Source organism: Alosa alosa, chromosome 4 (assembly GCF_017589495.1).
Source record: "Alosa alosa isolate M-15738 ecotype Scorff River chromosome 4, AALO_Geno_1.1, whole genome shotgun sequence".
Lineage (NCBI taxonomy): Eukaryota > Metazoa > Chordata > Actinopteri > Clupeiformes > Clupeidae > Alosa > Alosa alosa.
Genome location: NC_063192.1, coordinates 18,846,630 through 18,872,088, shown reverse-complemented (window position 1 = coordinate 18,872,088; position 25,459 = coordinate 18,846,630). Strand labels below are relative to the sequence as shown.

The window sequence follows — 25,459 nt, the reverse complement described above, 5'->3', positions numbered from 1 at the left end:
TCTCTAGCTGTTAGGAACAGGTAACACCATGCCCCTGCTATGCAGGCAATTACCCTGAAAGGTGATGATGAGCTGGCTGAGCTAGATAAATACGCTAGCCTTAGCAAGCTAGTCTTACTACTGTAATAACTAGATAGGGAGAGGTGCCAGGGCTTCTGGGAAGGAAGCAACATAACACACACACACACACACACACATGTACAAGGTCAGTGATAGAAATACTGCCTACTTGTATTACTTAGTTACATTGCTGAACTTCCTGTTATAACTGACACCGACTACAGTACTGTGCTGCTGTGTTGTTTGCCATTCCGCCATCTAGAAACAACTTCAAGCATTCGTTCGTTCATTAATTAATTCATTCATTCATTCATCCATTCATTTACACTTTCATGTAATTAATTAATTCATACATACATACATACATACATACATACATACATACATACATACATACATACATCATATACATACCTTCATCATACAACCCTTCACAAAAGCCCTGTCCTGCAACCGTCCTGGACTCTATGCTTATGACTAAAAACATTAAAACATTCCACAATTTACACTTTGAACTGGGGGTCATGTCCCAACAAAACACAAAATACAAACCTTTTGTACACTAAAGAGAGCTTAACAAGACACGCATACAAAAGTTCAATGGTCTTTACTGTGACTGCCACATACTTTAAAAGATTTAAAAAATGTGGTCCTCTATCTAGATGAAAGCATGACAAATGAGTCAATTGATATTTGCTCAAGGTCCACTCACCAAAAACATGTATTCTCTTGTCTTAGCTTATATTATGTGTATCTCCAATTATACAGCTATTTCACAATCTTGCTGAGGGGAAAACAGCAGTACTGAGTTGGAACTTGTTAGAACATTTAAGTCCTTTTAGCATTTGGGTTCCGTTGAACTTGATCAAAGTGGGGTCGTCTGACATCTCCTTACACGTTAAAACCTCAAATCCATTATGAATGTGAAAGGTCTGGCACACCTCTTTTAGAGTTTCATATGACCACCACCCTCCAACCATCATCACTGCAAGATCATCACCAATCACTGAAATTCTTCCCCATATGCTCCATCTTAAAGGAGAATTCTAGCAATTTTTCACACAGAGTTGCTGCAGCCAACAGATAGAGTGGCCAGGCAGCTACAGTGCTACACTTTGCGGGCATCTTCAAAATCATGCCCCCAGAGTGTAGCTGGAGTTGTCCTTTAATAATTACTAGGATTTAAAACATAGGGATAAACAGTATGTGGGGAAATCACTACTGCATGTTATGTCTTCTGGCACTTACTAAAACCATGCCTTTGTGCCGCAGTCAATGGCAGCCTTAGGTAAAAACTTTGAACCCTTTGAATCTCAGCTCAGGTGTGCTAAGGTGTGCTCAGGTGTGCGTGCCCCTATCTGCCTTTCTCTCATGTTCAGCCTGTAAATCATGGCCATGTAAAACTCCATCTGACCCAGCATCAATAATATGCAGTTTAATCTGTCTGGACCTTGAGTGCTACATCTAGCCTGTAGCACGGGTGACTGGAGTTGACAATGCATCACCCTGGGTTGGAGGGTACTGGTGCCCTCCAAAGAAAATAAAAAACACAACAAACAAACAAACAAACAAACACACAAACAAACAGACTGAACAATAAAGAAGTGCACAGGCCCAAACACATTGTGTGTGCAAACCTCAAAATTCTGATGAACACACACACACACACACACACACACACACACACACACACACCAACCCACCCACAGGGCATGATGTAAGGGCCTGGGCTTGGTCAAGTCACCTTAGTGTCTGTGGGCATCCACCAAGTGAATAAATATGGTAATGCAATATTATTAGATTTTCTCCTGGGGTTATTCTCATCCCGGCCGCCCAGCAGGTCTTTCCCATACACAACCCCGCCCTGGCTGATACATCAACACACACACTCACCATTGGCTCAGCTGGGAAACATCAAACAACCGTCAAGTCCTGTCTGTGCAATGTGTGTGTGTGTGTGTGTGTGTGTGTGTGTGAGAGAGAGAGAAAGAGTTTAGGCTTGTGAGCGACAGAGCGATAATGTGTGTGTGTGTGTGTGTGTGTGTGTGTGTGTGTGTGTGTGTGAGAGTGCATGAGTGTGAGTGTATGAGAGTCGCTCACACTGCAGAATGTGTTTGTCCAGTGGTGATGGTAATCTTAGCCTTCTCAGGCTCCCCTCTCTCTCTCTCTCCCTCCTCCTCCATAAAAGAAACAGAGGGCTCGGGCCCAAGAATGCCACCCCGTTCTCGGAGCTGTTTTTCCAGCTATCATTAGCTGTATTATTCCTGGGTAATAGACCCCCCCTCTCTGCGCTCCCTGCCGCTGATCTCTCTCTGCTCTGCCACGGGGTATGAAATCTCTCCCTGGGAACGCGGTGTCAGAGGAGGTGTTCTCAGCACCCCAGGTGATTTCACCAAACCCCAGCCAACTGACACTGTCCCAACAAACAATAGTGGCTGTCAGAGGGCGATTTTGATGTGACAAGGAGGGGGGGTTGAGCCGCTGATCTTCACAAGTGTCTCCCGCGGCCCCAATCTACGCTCTCTCATACTCTTCCCTTCCCCAGAAACTTTCTTTGCTTTCCTTGGAAAACATCGAAATGAGCCTCACATATGTCCCCTAAGCCAAAAATTATTAACACGCATATACACACAAACACCCCCTCACACACACACACACACTGAGACATTTTCTTTGAGGTCAAAAGAATCACATCTCAACAAACAATTATAGACAATACTGAAAAACTTCAAACAGCTGAATGAAAGTTGGATTGTAACCTGGCTGAAGCACTGTTAAACACATCATACTGTGGGGCATCGTCATTCCCACACGTAGACATCTACACACACACACACAAACACACATACCAAGCACACACACACATAGACACAAACACACACACACACACTACTGTCCTGCAATTCTGAGGGAGCAGAAATGCAGAAGTGAGGAAACTATGTGAGGTAAGAGCAAAAAGAAATTATATAAGAGTCTGGTAGACCTTTGGAGCAGAAAGGGAGAGTGAGAGAGAAAAGAGAGAGAGAGAGAGGGACAGGAAAGGAACGGGTGAGAGAGGGAGTGTGTGTGTGTGTGTGTGTGTGTGTGTGCAGAAAAGAGAGAGGAGTGTTAGTGGCAGGCAACAAGCTAATATGACACAGATGAGCCCTGACAGAAGCTATATATAGAATCAACATGTGAAAATAATTGAAATTCAATTTAGCTGGTGAAACGCCAGTGCCACGGCGGAAGAAGACGCTAAAAGCCCCGACGGCTTGGCTCCTGCAGATATGTGTGTCGGTGCGTGTGGGGAGTGAAGGGAAGAATTCTACGCTTAAACCACGATGCAGTGAGAGAGCGAGAGAGAGAGAGAGAGAGAGAGGAGATATGGGAGACTGGCAAAAGGGTCCCATTAGCCACTGAAGAGGATTCTCATGGAAAGCCAAAAAGCTAACTTTGTGTTCTGAGCACAGGCTGACGAGGAATCCGAACACACACACACACACACACACACACACACACACACACACACACAGGCATAGACATAAACACACTCCCACACACATAAAAACACACACAAATATACACATAAACACTCACGCATATGTACCATCACACACACACACACACTACACATGTAAGGGTGGGGACGGGACAGGAAGACGTTTGCCGAGTCACAGGGGCAGAGAGAGGGAGATGACTCAATCACACATTGAGAGCAGTGATGGGCCAAGAACACAGGAAGAGACGTGAGCAATCGACCGCCACGACTGAAAGTCGAGATGGAGAACCTCTCGGGTCAGCTGCCCTTCAACCATCCCCGGCACGTCCACAAGGTGCCAAGTCATTTCCTTATACAGTTTGTTACTCAGAGACCAAACGTGATGGGCTGGTTACTTCACACACCAAGAAGACTCAGGATACATGTGCCCACAAGTTGGAGTGCTGGAGCTTTTAAGAGAGTGCTGGCTGTGGACCTTTTTTACTGGCTGTGAATGTTCTACTGAAGAAAGCAGCCCCTATACGCACACACCTGTACATGCCACACACCTGGATGACTCACAAGAACACCAAGACTAGACATCCCTCTAGAAATGTGTGTGTGTGTGTGTGTGTGTGTGTGTGTGTGTGTGTGTGTGTGTGTGACAGGGGCGTAGAGTAGGTTCTGTGAGCGGAGCCATCTGTCTAGGCCGGACACAGCTCCATCAAAGGAAGGCCCCCAGGGAAAAATGAAAAATGAGACAGTACAATAATTCTCCCTCATCTCCCTTATTCCCTCCCTCTCCCTCCCTCCTTCCCTCCCTCCCTCCATGTATCAGGGATCTCTTCACTCATCCTCCCATCTTTGGCTATGGCAGATCTCCGGCGAGCTCCTTTACAAAAGCATCTCCTGGCTCTGCTTCTTTCAGGCCTTCGCAGGCCAACAACACAACAGGACCCCACCAACGAAACGCAGCCGGGCAGCAGCAGAAGCACACTCGCTCCACTCTAGCTTCTTGTAAATTACCCCCCCCCCCCCTCCCCCCTCCCGCGCACCAACATCCTTTCAGCACGGACCAGCCTAGGCCGAACCTTAAAGGCTCTTCTCTGAGCACATCCAGTGCTTACTTAACCATCCAGGCCTGGGAGAGCGAACAGCTCCCAGACTGCCAACATGGCCGATGGAGAGAGACAGAGAGAGAGAGAGACAAGCAGAGACAGAGAGAGAGAGCGAGTGAGAGAGAAAGAGAGAAACGAAAAAGAGTCAGCTTTGGGCAGCTATGCAATCCATAGGCAGGCATTAGTCATGAGAAACTGGCCTATCTATCTTCCCAACGACCTGATAAGGGAAACAGCAGGGAGTGGGATTGGGGAAGGGAGTGAGGGAACGAGGGAGGGATAGAACTGACAGACAAGGAGAGGAAAGGAATGAGAGAGACAGCGAGAGAGAGAAAGAGAGAGAGAGGGAGAGCATAGAACCATGATGTCAGAGTTTATATATAAATATAGGAGTCCCAGGCCTGGTTGAGCCTGTGGGGTTGGGTTGGTGAGTGAGGGCTAGCTCTTAGCGGAGCTAGTGGTGGGGCAGTTAGCACTGCTAGCCCAACCCAGCCCAGCCCAGAGCAGCACCACTAGCCCAGCCCAGCCCAGCGCAGCGCGACCCACGACTGTGAGAGGGAGCGACTTCGACAAACAGAGCCCAAACTGGCCTCTGCTGCCTCTGTGTGTGTGTGTGTGTGTGTGTGTGTGTGTATATGTGTATTTTAGATTGAAATCTCTCCCCCTTTTTTCCCTCTAACTTTATCCAGATGCCATGCCTGACTGGCCATGAATCATGTGACAAATGAGCCACCCCCCCCTCCCCTCCCCTCTTCCTTGTCTTGCTTCCCTCTCTGTGCTTCTGACTTGTCTCCCTCATTCCTCTTCAAACTTAGACCATGTCTACACTATTCCATTTTCACATCAATCCGCAACACTTTGCTTACGCCTCTCATCTACACTACTACTATGGCATTTCCGAGCCCCTCAAACGCAACGATTTGGAAACCCTGTTGGCCCCATTTTGGTTTTGAAAACTCTAGTGTTGTGTTTTAATATGTACAGGGAATTCCGCAAACATTCAAATAATGATGACGTAAATACACATGTTCCCTTCCTCTTTCCTGATTCGTTAGTCTCATGTCACGTGACTATTCTCGGGAGGAACCTTTAGGACCCTTTCCTATGAAGAAAACAATGAGACTTCAGCTGTGTAATTATGCTATTTTATGTGTGTAGGTATGAGTGGAGTGGTCTTAAAGGAGCCATGATGTGTTTTCATGAACCATGGCTGCAGGAAGAGGAAGGGTTAACTAAGTTATTCCCAGTGAGAGAGAGAGAGAGAGACAGAGTGAGAGAGAGCGACTGAAACAGAGATTGAGCCCATGAAACAGATAGAGCCCATGCCTTGTGTGTGTGTGACTGTGTGTGTGTGTGTGTGTGTGTGTGTGTCAGGATGGCAGCCGGCATGTGATGTGTGTGGGTGGGTGGCCTGCAGCACAGAGCACACGGCACCCGGCAGCACACCTCCTAAGCCAGCTGCAGCTCTGCACACACACACACACACGCACGCACGCACGCACGCATATACAAACGCACGCACACACACACGCATGAACGCATGCACCTACGTACGCACGCACACACAAATATTACTAATTTTGCTACATTTGAGCGCTTCCTGGCGTACCCCTACTGTATAGGCTATGTCTGAATTGGGACACCAACTATTGTCACAGTTGCGGTCACAGTGAAAACAAGTGGACTCCATTTTTGCAGCTACATGACATCCAGCGTCATGGTCCTTCTCCGTGTGTTCCTGGTCTCCAATGGAGCTCTGTTTCTCAGGAGGGTCTCAGGCCCTGGCTATCGAATTTGATCTTATTTATGTTTTAAAACTAAATTAGATTAACGTACAATGACATCCTAGCCCTTCAACTGACTTTAATTTCAATCCCACAACAATTCTCTTTCTCTTCCTATCTACACCTCACGGTCTCCTAGTACAGTGTGTGTGTGTGTGTGTGTGTGTGTGTGCATGTTTTATGAGAAAATCAAGTTGGCCATACAGCGTCATGGCCCTTTCTCTGTGTGTATCCCTTGTCTCCACTGAAGCTCTGCTTCCCAGTCGGGTCTTAGGGCCTTGTTTCTCTCTCCCTCCCAGATTCTACACCCGAATGGCACAACTACTGTCGGCTGTGACAGAGAAAATGGATCTGCCACCGTGGCTGGGACTTCCCTCGGTAGTTTATATCAAACACGGAAATGACAAATACAGAGCTGTCTAGCCTGTTGTCCGGTGCTCCCAACCACTGTCACCAATGCTTGTCAACCATGGTCAGGATAAGCTGATGGAGGGGACTGAGGATGTAAGGACGGTTTTAAGGGTCAGACCAGGCCGGCTTTTAGGCATGCACTCTCAGTGAGTCACCCACTAGCAAGCATCCACTTTGTGTTTTTAAACGCATTCTGATGCAAAAACAGTAACACGTACAGGCACATAATTTTGAAATAACACAAGCACAAACACACACACACACACACACACACACACACACACACACACACAAATGTTTAAAAAGGTAATTTCTGCTTAGCTTTCTTTGGAAAACATTAAAATGAGCCCTCCAGATGTCCCCCAAGCCCAAAATGATTAACACACAGACACACACACACACACACAAACGGACTGCTTGTCCGCCCTGTAAATGATACCATGCCTACAGTGAACTACAGTATGTTCCACACTGTAATAGGCCAGTCTATGTAGTTGTGTTGTACAGTAAGTGAATCCTTTGGATGCAGATCTGTAGTTCTGAGCAGAGAGGTCATGTGCAGCGTAGTGTGACGTCCAGAACGGAATCTGAGCCGGAGGAACAATAGAAGCCATGTGAACGAGAACTTGGATGAGAGCTGTCTGCACATTTTGAACTTTGTAAACTGTGAGTTTCCTCTGTCCCTTTGGACTCAGTTGTAGGATGTGTGTACACGACATTTTTCATCTCTCCTCTCAGTTACAAATAAGGATGCAGGCACACACACGCACGCACGCATGCATGCATGCACACACACACAAACATACACACCTAGAAACACACACACACACACACACACAAACACACAGTGAGGTCAGTCAGTTCACTGTTTCCTCCAATCAAATGCACAGGCCAGTGACTCCAGTGAATGCATTTTCACACAGTGTGTCCATTCAGAGCTCTTCATCCAAAAACGTTTAACATTAAAAAATGCCGCCAAGGAAAGCGATTTGACACAGACACATACACACACAACATCTATGAAACTGTGGTCACAGAGTGTGATCAAAACATATGCTTTAAAAATAATAAAAAGGTACCTAAGATTTACAGACTGTTAGGTGTGAAAGTAATGGGCGTGGTACGTGTGTGTGTGTGTGTGTGTGTGTGTGTGTGTGTGTGTGTGTGTGTGTATGTGTGCAAGAAAGAGAAAGCATGGGAGCATGCGTCTGTTGACTGTTTCTATAGGCAAATAGGATAGGACTGGATCTCAATCATCCACAACATGTCACAACAGAGGTGACATTAACGTGAAACAACCACAGGAGCAGGAGAGAACACATTGATCATACACAGAGCACCACGGCAACCACCATATTACAAACAACACATACAAACAACAGGAGACAACCACCACTACAACAACAACATATAACACTGAGAGAGAGTGAGAGAGAGAAAGAAGGGTAGAGAAAGAGAGAAAAAGGGAAAGAAAGACAGAGAGAGAGGGGTAAAGAGAGAGAGAGAAAGTGGTAAAGGGAGACAGAGAGAGAGAGAGAAAGAGGGGGGTAAAGAGAGAAAGAGAGAGAGAGAAAGAGGGGTAAAGAGAGACAGAGAGAGAAGGGTAAAGCGAGAGAGAGGGAGGTAAAGAGAGAGAGAGAGAGAAAGGGGTAAAGAGAGAGACAGAGAGAGAGAGAAAAAGAGGGGTAAAGAGACACAGAGAGAGAGAAAGAGGGGGGTAGAGAAAGAAAGAGAGAAAGGGGGGGGTAGAGAGAGAGAGAGCGAGAGAGAGAGAAAGAGGGGTAAATAGAGTTACCAGTATGTCCATCATGGCTTGGGTGCTGGCAGCCTAATAGTCTTAAAATCCTCAACGTTGTTAACAGCCTGGACACATGCATGTCATCCCCCTGGCCGTAGACCACTCCTTTTCGCACACACACACACACGCGCACACACACACAGAAAACATGGGAAGTGTGTGAACACATGCATATAAATACATGGGTAAAAAATAGGACAAATTAGGTAAACAGGTTGGCATGCAAAAATGTGCATGCACGCTCTCTCTCTCTCTCTCTCTCTCACACACACAAGCAAACAAACACACACAAACAGACACAAACACACACGCACACACACACAGGGAGAAAAAAAGGGAAACATTTCAGTTAGTGCATAGTCCATTATACTTGACACACACTTTCAACTTCAACTTGTAATTAGCCTGTTATTATAACCACTGCCATAACATGTCAGTGTCCCCCCTGATGGGCTTACTGTTAGTGGACAGAGCATGCTTGCCTTTCCACATGCCAGCACACAAACACCTCAGTCAGCTGGCTCCGCTAACGAGGAGTTTCATGCAGTGAGTGGAGGACACACACATCACAGCAGCGGTCAGCCGGCCGGCCGAGGAAGCCTTGTGACAGCCTTGCATTTCCTTTAACCTGACACAATGACGCATCTGTCCCTTAAAGAAGCGTGTTTGATTGGCTCAATCCCAGCGGCTAAGTCTGGCCCCTGATCTGCTTTTCCCTCCTCTCTGATGGATGAAGAGAATGTGTGTTCCGAGCTGCCCAAAAGTGGAGCCCGAAACACACTTCCCCCATGGTCAGCAGCAGATGAGGCTATCTATCTGCCACTTGTAGAGTGTTTTTGTTAAGAATAAGTAGATTTTACATCTATCTGTATGTTTACTGATGGACCCGTTTGTAACATGATGCTATTTTATAAGGAAAAGGAACAAGACACTGTAAATACATTGTCTGAACACCTTTGCTCAGTTTCCACAGAATACTTTCAATAACCATAACATTCTAAAAAACTCTTTATGCAGACCATTTGAAAAATAGTGATAAGAAAATGCCATGATCTAATAACAAGCAGGTAAGGTATTGCTGACCCCATACCATTAACGCTCATCTGTGTATCCTGCAAACAGACTATCACTTCATCCTAAACATCATGCAAAAACGAACAATATACAGAGTGAGAAGTGTACAACCCATCTAAAACAAGGAGACTAAGTCCTAGTACTGATACACTGTGCCTATGGTTCAGAATGCCATTTCTGAGAGCAGTTCAATTCGGAGAATGCTGTAATTCAGTGGAAGGCATTCTCTTCCTCTTCTTCTTAGCTGTGGTACCCAAAACCTGACCCCCACATTGCCACATTATCTTCACAGCGTCAACACCCAGCTCCAGTCGAGACCACAAACCGCACTGCCCTTGCCCACTACCAACGAATAGGGGCTGCTAGTTAGTCAAACACTTTTTGAATTTCCCCTGGGGATCAATAAAGTATCTATCTATCTATCTATCTATCTATCTATCTATCTATCTATCTATCTATCTATCAACCCAGCTACATCCTGCCAGATGTACCACAACCAAAAAATTGTGACGCCCGATTATCGGTCAGTAGCCAAAAAACACTTTAAAAGCTCAAAGTATTAACAACACTATACTCACTTTGTTTTTTTTTTTCGCCCAGAATGATTTTCTTGTATGTTCCTGAAGGGGCTGTGCTTTAGCGTTTGTTTAAGCAGCTAGCTGCGCGACGCGAGGGACATTGAGTGGAGACTGGAGGCCAGGAGGAAGAAGAACACCATGCCTCAAGTCTCCTACTTCTCCTTTACCCGACTCCAGCCCCAAAGAGGAAGGACACTCAGAAATGAAAAAGAGGAAATGGGCAACAGACGAAAAGAAAGAGAAGAAGGGAGGGGAAAGGGGAAGAAACAGAGAGCCAACACTGGAAAGAACAGAGTTGACACACACAGCTAAACAGGAGCTGAGGGGTTTTGTTAAAAGGTACAGGGCGCGGCTCTTAGTCATCACTTCACTTGGAAGGAGGGATGAAAAAAAGAAAAAAATAGGCAATAAAAAAAGGAAAGAAAAGAAAATGGATGAGGTTTGAAAAGAAAGATAGAAAGAAAGAAAAAAGTGAACCAGGAACATAAAAATAACTCCCGGGGGAAGACACACCTTCATCTGCTCACTTTTCAGTAGCCTATTGCACAAGGGCTCACAGACACCTATGCCATCTCTTTATAGCTGTGTGGGCGCGTGTGTGTGTGTGTGTGTGTGTGTACGTGCACATGTGTGCATTTGTTTATATGTGTGTGTGTGTGTGTGTGCATGTGCGCATTTGTTTATGTGTGTGTGTGTGTGTGTGTGTGTGTGTGTCTAGGGTACCAGATGTAAAGACAGTGTGACAAAGTGACTCACTGCATAGAGCCATGGGCAGATGGACACCCAGAGACTGTGAGAGAGGGTGCGAGAGTGAGAGAGAGAGAGAGAGAGAGAGGACGCCCTGCCCTGTTGGTTCTGGCTACTGGAGAGAGTGCATGTCAGGCTGTGGTGGACGGGTTGTGAGTTGGCAAACGCCACCACTCAGGGACGAGAGAAAGAGAGAGCAAAATGGCCGCAGAATGACACGAGTGACTCATACTTCCTCTTTAACATCCCATTCTCCCTCCGGTGTGGCTCTCTCAGGCGCACACTTCAGCCATAGAGAGGCCTCGAGAACTTGCCGGCTCCTTTAGAAAATAGCTGCACATGCATCCTCACGAGCATACACACACATTTTCTTCGACATGTTTGTTGTATGTGCACATGTGCCATGTTTTTTTTTATTATTTTTTATCTAAGTTCCACAATGTCATTCCTGAATTTCCCCTTGGGGATCAATAAAGTATCTATCTATCTATCTATGTATTGTGCATGCTCTTGCAAACAAACACGCACACACACACGCACACACACACACACAAACTTAATACACTGGTGGATATATGCCTATGACAAGTGTGACATGACTGTACTCAGCATCTCTTCATTCGTAAGTGTGTGTGTGTGTATGTGCCAACACATATGCATGTACACCTCTTTACCCACACAGAAACAACACTAGCCAAGGTTAGACACAGTTTTTCTGTCTTTTTCAGACATACTTCATGCGTGTCCCCAGGGTCAGACTCTGATGAAAGGAGCCCATTTAACATGGCCCGTGTTTGAGCTTCAAAACCCCTGATGTGACCCCACAGAGACACAGGCTTACTGTTCAATACCTCACTAGCTTCTGTTTATTCATGTGTGGCCTTCAGAATGGCAGAACCTAACTATAGCAAATTATAACAATTTCCTTCTTTTGCCTCACCAATTTCACTAAGCTCTGCAACATGTCTTTGGGAGGGCTGTTATAGTGTTTCTGTTTGACTGCTGAAATAATTCATGGATCTTTGTATGGCTGGATAATGCCTATGGTGTTGTGAATTTTCCTAAGAATGTTTCTTAATGTAAATGAAACTGAAAATGAAATATAAACAAAGGCACATATGCAAATATTCTGCATATATATAACTGTCGCACTTGAAGTTAAACACCCACCAGGTTCAACCTCCCTCACAGAGTAACCTGAGTAGACAGCTTTCAAAATCATCAAGTTGCTGAACCACTGGACATTTCAAAATGCAGAGCAGGGTATACAATGTATGCCCAAAGTCACACAAAAAAAATATTTCTACATAATGACAAAGTTGATGCGCTGACATTTTGTCCCATCCAATGCTAAGCGCGTGCCCCACGTTTTGGCACACGCTCCAGTGCGTTTTAAGTGCAGTGCCGCCACGCGACACCGAGAGACCCGCCCCCTCGGCTTCCTCCGCTCGACGTGTACGCGACTCGCAGCCCGCGCGCACCAAATTCATTCACCCGAAGGTCTCGCGCGTGTCACGAACGCGCTTTACTACAGAGCGAGAGAAGGGAAGAGAGAGTCCATTCTTTCTTTAGGGAAAGCACAGTAACTACAGCAGCGATAACGTGGAAAAAGAATAAATCTTTGGGAATGCAATGACACTGAATCAAATATAAGATGTCTTGAATAACATCAGCTAGATATTCTGCTGTTCGTATCAGCTACTTCCTACACCTTTGAAAAAAGATGCTCCCTCCCACAAATACTGTAATCTAACCATGTCTTACCTTCCCCGAGATTTAATTACAAATACCGAATGCTAGCGTCGACATTTCCTACTTCAGAGTGTCAGCTTCAAATTCTATGAAGACAAGACGAGCCGTCTCTGAAAACGCACTGATTCTTATCTTTAAAATGCTCGACGAAGAAAACTGCTGGTGCACATTAATACGGTTTTAAGACAAAACTAACCGATTTACAATCCCGCTACCCCATGACACACCGGGTGCACTCCTTCCCCCTTCTTCTTTGCCTGGTAATTGTACACTGAAAACATCACTTCGGAGCACGATTCACTCCCCTTTGCAAAATTACAGCCAGCAAGCTCAGTGAACATAATGCTTCAGCTAGCGTATACTCGCACACCTTACGTATTTATCCTACTTGGTTTCGAAACCACAGCGTTAGAGATAAATCTATAGGGAGACATCTCCATGTTGAGCTAATACTGTTCTTAGCAGACTATTCCACTATTACAAATTAAGCAGTGGAACAGTGACAAATAATAAGCAGTCCTGCTTCAGTTGATTAACCACAGTGGTCCATGTATCAAAAACAATTCCTCGGCGGTTTCCAGGAAAGCTCCTTTCTGCTTTGGTGTGGGCTGCTATTTAACACTACTCAAAGGTCTCTGGTTGTTTTATAACCATGGGGAAAAGGGAAAAAGGGGGTTTGCTGAAGGCGACCCATTCTTGAGGAATCACGGAGCTTTTCAAAACGGGAAAACCCTACCATCCACAAGCTAACTAAACGTTTTCCTTTTGAAAATGCCGTAGATTATCATACTTACAATTTTTGCATTAAAATGATCTGGAGGGCGGTAGCCGTTTCGTTTTCTGAAGCACATCCGTTTCTTTTTATCTTGTTTTATGTGTAAAAATACAGTATCTTTTTTCCAATGTTCCAGCTTCAGAATCGACACCCTTACAGAGGCTGGCAGAGGACATAGTGCGCATGCGTCAACTTAGACAGTTCTACTCAGGCAGTTCAGGACTTCCTCGTTAATTGTAATTTCTGCTGGAACTCCGTGTGTGAAGTAAGTAATAGGCTAGGCTACACTGAAAACGGTCACTTCCCAGATTGCAACGTATTAGTTGATTCATTGATTGACTAATACTTCAATGAGAGTGAGGAAGCCTAAACAGTACTACAAACTTGGAAATTACCTATCTACTTAATATTCTTACTCATTACAGATGTGTAGCCTAAATCTCTTGTCCTCTGAGTTTTGATACAGCCTAATCCATTTATCAAATTCAGAAACTTTTTGTTAAACAAATGAAAACAAGTTTTGACTAGCCTATTTGAGAGAGTTTCTATCACAAATAAAACGTGGAAGCCAAGTTTGAAAAGAAAGTAGCCTATCTTAAATAATCTCATAATAAACTGAAGAGTTTTAGAGGCAACCACAGAAAAAGCTGCCTTGGTTCAGATTCCAAATAATTTGGGATACCAGTTGTCAAATTATGCATTAATTTAGAATCATCGTCTCAGTATGAAGTATTTTGTGATAACCTACTGTACATGTTTTTTTTCCAGGTAGCCTATCTCGTGGTTCAACCAGCCAGCAAGGGGCGCCAAACACCAACAATAACAGCGAACTGATGGTAGGCTAGGCCATGATTGGCAGGTCAAGGTGAAAAGTTTCATGTATGCTGAAAAAACAAACAAACAAACAAATTATTAAGCCAATGCAATCTTTTGGTTACAAAAACGTTCTATTCCATTCAGAAACATTCTGAAGCTGAATATGTTTTCATGTTACATTTATATCTTACTTTTAATCAACATTATTTAATATTATTTATCATTTCATGCAAAGTTGTAAAAGTTATGCATTTATTTGAATTTCAACCTGTTAAACCTGTCAGAATGTTATGATGTAAGCAGTTTAATGTCCTGGTGAGGCAGTATACATGTTGGATGGTGAACCATATTCTAAGCTCTTACAGGTATCCTGGGCAAAACCTCATTTTCTGTCTTTGTTTTTGTCATTAAGTCTGGCTTCCTTGCCACTTGGTGTCAGCAAGGCTCTCCTCAAGACTGGAAATGACTCAATGTACTTATCATGAAAAATCTACACAATGCAACTGAATTGCATGGGGCAAGTAAGAGAGGCTTAATTATACAATAGGTCTATCTATTGGGGGGGTCGTTGTTTCTGAAGTGGAAGTGAAGTTTATTTTGTGTGTGTGTAAGTAAACAATGAGTGAGTCTATAAGTGAGTAAACAAGTTTATATTTAGGTACAGCATGGCGAGTCAAATATCATGTCACTAGCCATCTGTGGATCCTCTGATGTTGGGAGACTTATCATAAAAGTTCTCTGACACTAACATTGGAGTATGTTTACTGTCATGATGCAACTAAAATGCAAATTGGACCACTCTTTCTCTTTTCTTTTTACATATTTCCCCAAAGTTAACAGATATAATTGTTTTACTGTATGCTGACCTAAAATAATCAAGAGAGCGATGGCTTTTGCTGTCTTTTTGTTTTTAGAATGTGCTGTCTGCCAATTGTGTGAGTATGCTGTATTGTCAGTTTGTAAAATGAATATCATATTCGCCCCTCCAAATATTTTGGTTCTCTTAATGTTTCAGTGAAAAAATAACACAATTTAGTCATCTGATATTAATGCAAAAAGTCATCAATTCACATACCCTTTAATTTTGCGGGCTTTGATAGTGTTAACCATTAAATATTGAGAGAGGAAAACCTTTTACTTCAAGTACTATAAAATATTACATTGGGAGAGGAATGTTTGTGCAAGAAAGTTTAGATGAATTTGTGCCTTTTTTAGATTTGGTATTACAACTGTCTGCTCAGCATGTTATTACCCTAACCCCTCCATTACCCATGATATTCACTTTGGTTGAATATGGATCAAATGCGCAGCAATGAAAAAAATACTCCTCCATTATGACTCTCTGTAGGAGACAGTGCTTTACTGTGCATGGCTAACATCACACTGAGCAATACAGAAACAAATTAAGTACACTAAGCAGACATCAGTTTGAATTACTGTCAGTTGATAACAACCTATACATACTGTTTATTTTTTCAGATGGCAGCCTGTTTGCATGCTATGACATTTCTCCAAGCTTCAATGCATTCTTCCATTTAGCAGAGAAGTAACAGTGATTTGTCATCCGTGACTTGAAGCCTCAGATTCAAACTAACATGATTCACACTTCTGGGGCTTGTCATGTGGCTGAACTCTCACAAGCTGGAGGGAAACAAGACCTTCCTTTATGGTTAGCTGGCTCCTGAGTGAACCGAGTTGTTCTCGCTGATAGGCTATTTGCTTGCTAGAGGTAGAGAGAAAATACTGGAAAATGTTAGACTTTGTTCTGGCTTATGTCTTTCTCGGAATAAGTGTTTGAATATAAACATGAAGCCCACTGAAAGAGACTTTCATATACAGCTTTCAGTGTTTCCTTTGATGAGCTCATAAAAAGTTGGAAATTAAAGGCACACTATGCAGGTTTTTTAGATTAATATGCAATTTTTTTAGCTTAATTTACCTTCATTTAACAGCTTCAGAGTCATTGGAATGGTTATATGACTTTTTTCGGGTTGAATGGTGGCCGTGTCACTTCCCCCTAGCGCCTGTGAGCGGAAAAACCACCCTTGCAACTGTGGGCCGGCGGGCCGACGGCCTCAGTGTCAGGAAGTATAACGAGTGTAACGAATTGCTTTACTGCATTTAAATACACATACATGCCAGGCACTGGCTAGAAAAAGGTAGCGATGGACTTTCTCAGACATTCGTCATGACAGAGCCAGCGAAAAAGAAGCAAAAACCGAGAAAACAGTAAGGAAGTTGCCAATACTGCATAGTTTACCTTTAACACAGGCCTGCATGCATCAATAACATCACCAATTCCTAGAACCATGACAAGATCATTTATTTTATTCATAAACTACAAGTGCAACCTGAACATTCATATCATTGTCTTGTCCCTAGCAAGACAGTCTAGTCATATTTATACCATGTTTTCTCTAGATGCTCAGTTTGCATTTCAGACATTTTCTCAGCCCAGCATGTGTCTCTTTTCATTGAGTCAGAAGGCACAAAAAGGACAAAACTCTCATTATACAGCAAAATGTTTCCATTCCAAGCTTTCCATCAGTGTCCTGTGGTGAAAGCTGAATGGGGAAACACATTATGTTACATTGAAGGACTCCTCAGCCATTTCACGCGCGAGATAAGGTCAGTTCCCTCTCATCATCCAAGATCTCCTCGACCCGTCGCCTCTGCCAAACAGATAGATAGTCTGTCACAGTGGTTGTTGTTAGTGGAGGTTCAACATCAGTGAGGCAGATGGGGAATAATGAAGGGAATACAGTGAGGGGAACATCAGGTAAATTGGAGGATTAAAACAAGCCTCTTTAGCTTGTGCCAGCTGAAAACGGACTGCCGGCCTGACATCAGCTGGCTGACCAGACTACTCTTCAAGTGTTTCGGAGACCCGCGCCCGACACCAGCATCGAACTCTGCCGCCTCCTCCGCTCCGGAAGCGGAGTGCGCTTCACTCATGTCGATGCCGGTGTCCACAGCGCTTGACAATGAAGTGTTACTCTAGTCAAGTAATACTACAGCATAATTAGAGAATGCTCCATGCTTGAATGGCATCATCTTTGTAAGTACCTGGAAAATAATGCTCTTGACCTGTTACACAGACATTACAAATTTGTAAACACATATATGTGAAATCAAATTTTAGACATCAAAGTGTCTGTGTCACATCAGGAGGTCTGTTCCATTTTGTCACACTGAAATGCCTTTTTAACATCCCTTTGTATAGATATATAATACAAGTGAATTTATTAAATAAGGCAGTAGGTGACATGGCTGAGAGATCTCTGTGTAGATAAAACAAATAATTTTGGCAAGCTATCTGTTTTTGGTGTCACTCATGACTAGAGTATTCAATTGAGAACAGAAATGAACAAACAAACCACTTTGCTGCAGAAATAATGTAATCAACTGCATTCCTGCCTTTCAGTTTATTTCCAAGACAGCGACTGCATAGTGCCATTTAGAGTTAGGGTAGGCCTACAATCAGCAGACCCAATCACATTTGTGTTGCACCTGATTCAGCTGCAAATTGACTCAAGACAAAGAAAGTCTTTCACATAACTCATTTCAAGGGCTATGCATGGTGGTCATCTACTCCGCACCTGCATCTGCAAGAGCTAACTGATCTTCTCCCCCCACTTAACTCCATGTAGGCTAGTGTTTCTAAGGAGAATGTCTGTTCTAAACCACATCTCCTCTGTTCAGTGGCCAAAGTTCCCTATAGGGAGACTTCAAGGCTTGTAAAGGACTTTACTGTAACTCCCTGCTTTTGAGTTTTAGACAACAAAGTTTGGGACTACAATATATCTTCCTACTTTATATTTCATACTTTATTGGCTGCCTAATGTTGTTGTCAAACTGGTTGATGCTATTTTACACTACAACCGGTCCATTTAGTAGTCTAGCAAGTGTCGAGTCGACAGATATTTGGAATAGGCCTAGGGAATCAGAAAAATCATAATAACAAATGTCATTGAGATAAGACTTGTATTTTTAAAAGATTTTTCCCCTTTTTTACAGAAGAATTACAGAAGAGGGCAAACCTTTATAAATTAGAGGCTTTCGTTAGCAGCAAGTGTCTGACATAAAGCCATTGCCAAAATGAGACTGCTTTGCTTTCAGTGGTGCATTAGACTACCTGCAGTTTGTCCAAGCTGTCATTAGTCTTCATTTTGCTCTTGCTGGTTGGCAGCAGCAACTCCACACGCAAAGCCCTCTGAGCAGTAGCCTGGCTTGAAATCATTAAGTTAATTTCCTGGGCCTAGAGATTTGCAAAAGAGAGAAAGAGGGATTTAGTGTAATTGGCACAACAGTCTGTCGCTCTTTCAAAATGTCTAATAGTTTGAGATCTGCTTAAAATGGGGCGTTAAATAATCTAAAGCTGGAAGTGACGTTGTCAAGTAGAATAACTCTGCCCTGTAGTTGTGGTAGTTCAATCGCTTCTGACGAATTCGATTGCGAGCCTCTGCAGCCTTGAGTTGACCAACGAGTGCGTCCTGGCGCGTCTTGTTATCACTGGGGCGGCGGCTGTTGCTGTCCTGCAGGCCCTTTTCTTTGGTAACGTTAATAGTTGCACAAACTCTCTGCTTTGCTAGCGCCGTCCAACGCTGAGCCTCTTTAGATGGTTCCATATAGGCCTGGCACCGCGCTCGTTGCTGTGGACACATCTTGTTCAAGTCCATTTCGTTAGAGCTTCTTTGATTTTTCCTGCGGTCTAAGCCTGTGTTTGACGCCATTTCTGTTAGTTCCAGTAATGTCGTTGAACTCCAGATGTGTAAGATTATTGCGTGCCTGCCTGGAAAAGTAACGTTACCGTTTACTGCTGCATACTGTAATTTACAAACTTGGCTAGTCCTGATGTTTCCTGAATATTAGCTTACAAAGTGGAGTGTTTTCTATCTTGCTAGCCACAGTAGGCTAAGCATTATTTTACTGGTAACGTTAGCCTTTCCCTTCGCAACTTACTGTTTATCGTTGCTATGGTGATTGACGCAGTCACCACCAAAGATTCTAGAGCGTCACCACCATTCCCCACCTGCCCAAGATGCCCTGCGAAGTCCAGCCAGCTCAAGTCATCAAGTACGGATGGACCTTTTTCACCGCAGTCATTTTGACATAATGAATATGAATAAAATATGGCAGTCCCAGGGGTTATTTGACATTAATTAATTGAACAGGGACTTCATTAGCGCATTTAGTAGGCTAACACATGTGCTTGCCTACTTGGCTAGGCTTTATTTCATTTGTCATATTTCAAGAGTTGCAAAGAAATTATAGGCTTAGGCCTAGGCTAGCCTACTTCATTTGAAAAAAAAAAAAAATAAAAATATATATGTATAGGCATATATATATATATATATATATATATATATATATATATATATCAAATTGCAGCGAGCTAGTAGCCTATTTAATTCATCATTTTATGTGTTGATTGACACGGCTACTGTGTGTTCCCAAAGTAATTTAACCTAATTCTGTTACTATCTGTCACAATATGTTATTATGTTTAGGCCTATGATTCTTAGCATACGCTTTTGTCCAAAGCGTAGGCTAGGCCTACGATCAATGACATCAATAAAACATTACATTAACATTACTTCATTGTTCTGATAATACAGGTTAATTGTTAAAACATTATTGTGTTGTTTTGTGATTGTCAAATACAGAATTTGTATTGTAAATAAATGTAATAGAAATAAATGTAATATAATTTAAAAAAGACCTCTGTAGGCTACAATGAGGAACCTCTAAAGTGAGAATCATGATTGCTATGGATGTTGCCCTGTATGAATTCATTGCGCATATGCTCATTCAGCTCCTTATCCACCTGATGCAAAACAGTGGAAATTTTGTACATGGTGCCATCTATTGGTAATGCAATGACACTACATTTTATGTTAGTCTGGTCTCTTAAAGTGAATCACTGGTCTTTGTTGTGTTGTGTGTTCCCAGTGTTGTGACTAGACCATAGCACTTTTTAGAGAAGGAATATCTTATTTCAGAAAACCAGTCCTCTATGTACACAATGTGAGTAATAACCTTGAACCATCAGGTCACATTTATTAAAGAACTCTATCACAAAATTACTTCAGGGTTCTTTTCAGATGTTTCTAAGAAAGTATGGTGTCTTAACTGAATATAGGCAAGGACAAGGTGAATGCATCTGCTCTGAAAGATAAAGATTTGCTTTGTCTGCATTGCATCAGTATTTTACTGTCTGCAAGTGCCCATCAAAACAACTCCACTTTACTTCAGCCTTACTTAATAAGGGCCATGGCCATGTCATAATCTTGTCGTTATCATATGCTGTCATAAGTAGTTGTAACAATCAGTGTCCAAATATATGTTATTTAAACATATTAATTGACATGACTGTGTGCAACGCCAGCATAATACTGTGACATTAAGTTTTATGCCAAAATTCTGAGCTGCATGGTGATCATTGACAATGGTCCCGGGACATTGTCAAATGATTGAACATCAGTTGTCATGTGTAGGCTATGGCATCTTCCATAGCATGTAAGCTGAGCTCAAGTAAATTGAAATCAAAAGTCAAAAGGCAAGTTCTATCTAAAGAACTAGAAATTCAAGGGGAATTGTCCTCACATGTCCTGCTGGGTGCATTGATGTTAGTGTTCTCAGGATGAAGCCCATTAGGCCCACTCTCTCATCGTTTGACAGGTTGAAATCGGTTTAGTTTTGCCTGTTAGCAAAGGCTGTGTCATTCTCAGCACAGCAGGCGTGAGGACACTGCCTCCGGTCTATGGACCCTTTCAAGAGAGTTCCATTATCTGCATCATAGTTGGCCCCACAAGACTTCCTTTTTAACATTCCATATGTTATCTTAATGCAGAGGAAGTAGATTGGGGCCCAAATAGAACATTCAAGCATTGTTTTTGTTTACCTTGTTGAAAGGGTCTATACATCCTCATTCCACTCTGCCTCTGGCTTCAGTGCTCCAGTTGGCTTCTGCCTCTCTGCTTTGCATACCAGTGTATTCCTGTACATTCACACGCCCCATTGTGTGCACTTACATTCTTTCTCTCATTGTTCATCATTGTGGCTCTCTCTGGGAATGCCTTGCAGTTAATGAAGCATACTGCACAGCTTTAATTGGTACACTACTGCACGGTGCCCAGGGCAGCAGTCAATGACTCCTGGGCTGCCCATGTGTTTAACATCGATTTTTTGCAGGAGTACAAAGTTCAGTGTCTTTGTCAATATGCCATCCTGTAGCTGACAGCTGACATCTCCATTTGGGCTCTGTTTTGTTTGTCTGTCATGTATGCCATGTACCAACACCCAGTCATTCTCTTAATTGCAGACAGTATGCCTGTGTTCTTTTTTGTGTGTGTGTGTGTGTGTGTGTGTGTGTGTGTGTGTGTGTGTGTGTGTGTGAATGAGTGAGTGTGGTTAAGGCTTCTCTGTCAATTAAAGGAATGACAGGCAGAGAACAACCATAAAGGTAAGTCATGGCTGCTGTCACCGGTGACATGGATAGGCTTGTTGAGTCCAATTGATTGTATGCCATTGTAAAATTGTGCAGGAAGGCTTGAAAGACCTTTTGAAAGCTATCAGATGAACCATTAGTGCTACCATAGTATACTGCTCAACTTTGATATTCAGTGAAGCAGACTAGAAATAGAATCGGATGTTAGAACAGTGAGGCATGTCTGCTGCCTATGATAACGTTAAAACATTGTGTTTGCTATTGTTATGGTCTGCTGTGTCCCAATACTAATACATTGATGTGCCAATGAATACAGTATTTCAAATGGCTATTATGACTCTTTTCAGCTGACCATCACTCTGCATCCATTACAGTGTAGCAGCATATTGTTGACACAGTCTTGCATGCAGTGCAGGCACAAAAGTTGACTTGGTAGTTGATACAAAAGTACAGTACAAACTTGTATAATACAAAATATGAAAGTATGGCCAAATTAATTATACCATTTGATGTACAATAATTAATAGCCCTAAAAAGTCCTAGTTTTGAAACATTTAGGCTAACTGAAACTGCAATATACCTCCTGATGTTTAAAATCCAGTGTTAGGATCAATAATTTAACTATACTGTACATACCATATTTTCAGTAGTTAAGTTGCTCAATCTTTGCATATCGGCTACAGCACTGTATACTCTCCATATGCAAATGTTTCCATATTTTGTTGTCATTTTTAATGCACATACCATGCATGATGCTGTTATTCTTCAAAGCAAAATAATGCAGAAACAATGACAATAACAACAAAATTACACATGAACTAACAGACGGATGCACCCGCAGGCCCATATCATTTAGAATGTGCATCTTCCCCAAGCTGGTTCTCTCTGAAAGCAAAACGGCAGAAGGTCAAATCTACAACCTCCGTAAATGACAAAGCGTGTGCAGATCTATGAATTCGTATCAGGGGGATCACGTCAATGCTCAGCCTACGAGGGTCTTGCAACATGCAAGAGGCAGGTCAGCTCAAAGACAGTACTCATGTGGTCTCATGTGGTCTTTGATCACGCCAGTGCTAAGGTGCTAATGAGCAGTAGCAAGCAAGTAAAAAGGGCAATTGGCACATGGTCAACCAGGAAACACCAGTGACATGTCATCGGGCACAGAGACACTATATACTGTAGGAATAAAGGTGATCTGCAGTGTTCATAATGATATTGTTAATCCTGAAGATGATCAGCAGAGGGAGGCTGGCAACATAGTATTACTGGCACACTCGTCAGAGTCAGTAAACTGTGAGAGGATCGTATAACCATAAAATAATATGGCAACTGAGATCATTGCTCATATGAAAGTTTCTGATCTGTGAAAGACAATGATCTGTTCTGCAATGATCTGTTTCCAAAGTTAGGATCAACATTTGGCACTCATTTTAGATTGCAATAAACATCAAATATCTCAAAAGGGTTATGTCTGTTCTCTCAATGTTCATTGAAGAAAAGCAAGAAATGAATACTGCAGATTGGCAGATGTGCGCCAAGAAACTGAGTTGACTGTGTGGCATGTTGACAAATTCTCTGTTTGCAGCAGGACAGGGTATTTGTCTTGAGAAAGCCCTCCACCCCACCACTCTCCTGGTACCGTCCCAGAAGATGAAACTGACAAATGTGGACATGCATGAACCAAAGCAGCACAATATTCTGACATTATTCACATTGGATCATTCTGATTCTGCAGGGCCCGTATCTGGCAGAAAGAGAAGGAGAGGAATAGAGAGAGAGAGAGAGGGGAAGTGGGCAAGAGAGAGAGAGAGGAATAGGTAGAGAGAACGAGAGAGGACAAGAGAAAGACAAAGCTGGAGGGGACAGACAAACTCAGGATGTGCCCTTTGTTAACTGGCTCTTGAACTGCTCCTTTGCTGTGCCAGTCATCATGTAAGAAAGAGTCACCTGGATCCTCACCTTCTATTGCGAAGTGAAGGAAAATGGACAGGATAAAAATAGCTGCCATTAGCCTCTCTGTGTTTCTTCAGCCATGTCAGAATGTGTGATTTATTACCTCTTCTGCCCACAGGGCTTGTGGGGGCTGTTGAATGGTTGCAGGGGGAGAGAGCTACAGGAAGCACTTCAGTTATAAATGGATACGGAAATAACAGACCCTAAAAGCAAATGGTGTTTACAAATAATTCCAGCTAAACCAAAACAGAATCCTGTCATATAAAAACACACAGAAGAAAGAATCTTTTCAGTCCATTTACCAAAGCCATTAACTTAATGAAGTTAAAACCAGTTACCAGTATAACAAATATTTGATAGGTGTTAACAAGGATACAAAAGAAACAAATGCAGGTTTAGGCCGCAGAGGGATTGCAGAAAATATACATACAACAACCCACACGCAAATGGCAAACAGCCCAAGCTTCCCTCATGAGAAAATAATGAAAAAAACTGTCAAACCTGATGCAGCATCAAGCAGAAAAGAAAGTCAGCTGTCTGTCATAAACAAAGCAAGAAAAACAATCACACAACCTGCAATTTAGAAATGCATAAAAAGGAACACAAAATGTACTGAAACAAGGAGTAAAACATTAAGGGTGGTAATCGAAAGGTTCATTAGCTCAGCGCCTAAAGGCTAAGGCAAACTTTATCATAGCAGTGTTGAAGGCATTACTGTTGCATACTGTAGATCATTGAAATTACATTTCATCGTACAGTACATTAACTATGTACACCCCAATCCACCTACAATCTCCACCTCTGTTCTGTGTGTATGAGTGTGTCATAATCTACTGGATGCCTGAATTTCCCTTGGGTTAAAGTATCTATCTATCTATCTATCTATCTATCTATCTATCTATAGTTTTGCAAATTATAAAAATGTCAGTCATTTCTAGGACTACAGTATAAATCTCTACAATGGTATACTTTTGTAAAGTATCTGAATTAGATGCGATGAGTGTTATATCTTAATAAACAATGTAAACCTTAATAAAAGAATGGACGGGACGGGAGGCGGCATGCAGTCAACATTTATATGTGAAACTTAAAAGACACGGTACATAGAGCAACCAGCCCAATGTACAGGGGCGCCTTAGTACAGTGGCCAGAATTAACGATAAGAAAGTATAGAACCACAATGAGGTTTTTTCATGCACATTAAACATAAAATTAGTGATGAATTATAGCAATAATTAAGTTCCTCAGCCAGAACAACTGGGTAGTAAGGCCATTTTAATTGAAGCCAGAACAGCCCATTGCTCTTTGTCTAAATCTACATGGGAAGACCTTTGCACAAATTATGAGGTCCAGTTGTAAGATACAGCACATGGGTTTTTACAAATTACTGGATTTTACAGGGGAAGCCTGGGGACTGATTAAAACAGAAACAGAGAAGAAACAGAGAGAAGAAACAGATTAACACATTGGACTTTTTGAAAGGGGACAATAATTTTGGAGCAACAATGGTGGCTAACTACAGTTGAATGGAGTTTCTACATTTAAAAGCATCTCATGTCTGGTAGACAATTCCCAATTTTCCCAAGTAGAGAACAACCAATGTAAAAATGGTCAACTTTTCAGTATCCAGAACAAGACAGAGAGGGATAAAGAGATATATTTGACACCTGGTTGTTTTGACCA

The 25,459-nt window shown here is 42.7% G+C and overlaps 2 protein-coding genes across 6 annotated transcripts in view; both read right to left on the bottom strand.

The window, feature by feature from the left end:
• rgs19 (regulator of G protein signaling 19) overlaps window positions 1–13,714 on the bottom strand; it is a 35,276-nt gene extending 21,562 nt beyond the window's left edge. Inside the window, exons 1-2 of one of the 3 annotated variants that reach the window (XM_048241081.1) lie at window positions 13,577–13,709; window positions 8,629–8,736 (exon numbers count right to left, since the gene is read on the bottom strand). In XM_048241081.1, the coding sequence (XP_048097038.1) occupies window positions 8,629–8,643 (15 nt within the window). In that variant the 5' untranslated portion in view covers window positions 8,644–8,736; window positions 13,577–13,709. Of the gene's footprint in view, window positions 1–8,628; window positions 8,737–10,283; window positions 10,450–13,576 lie in introns of those variants that run through there. The other 2 variants (XM_048241083.1, XM_048241079.1) reach the window with 2 other exon arrangements.
• A 2,964-nt stretch (window positions 13,715–16,678) lies between these two features.
• On the bottom strand, window positions 16,679–19,354 carry LOC125293254 (protein LKAAEAR1-like). 3 transcript variants are annotated; one of them, XM_048241076.1, is made up of 3 exons: window positions 18,786–19,354; window positions 18,509–18,631; window positions 16,679–17,065 (listed from the first exon to the last, which is right to left on the bottom strand). In XM_048241076.1, the coding sequence occupies exons 1-3, from the start codon at window positions 19,104–19,106 to the stop codon at window positions 17,003–17,005; spliced, it is 507 nt and encodes a 168-aa protein (XP_048097033.1). In that variant the 5' UTR covers window positions 19,107–19,354; the 3' UTR covers window positions 16,679–17,002. The 3 variants fall into 3 exon arrangements, with proteins under 3 accessions (XP_048097033.1, XP_048097034.1, XP_048097035.1); XM_048241077.1 differs by having other exon boundaries at window positions 16,679–17,045; window positions 18,786–19,348; XM_048241078.1 differs by lacking the exon at window positions 16,679–17,065 and adding an exon at window positions 17,767–18,308.
• Window positions 19,355–25,459: the final 6,105 nt, after the last annotated feature.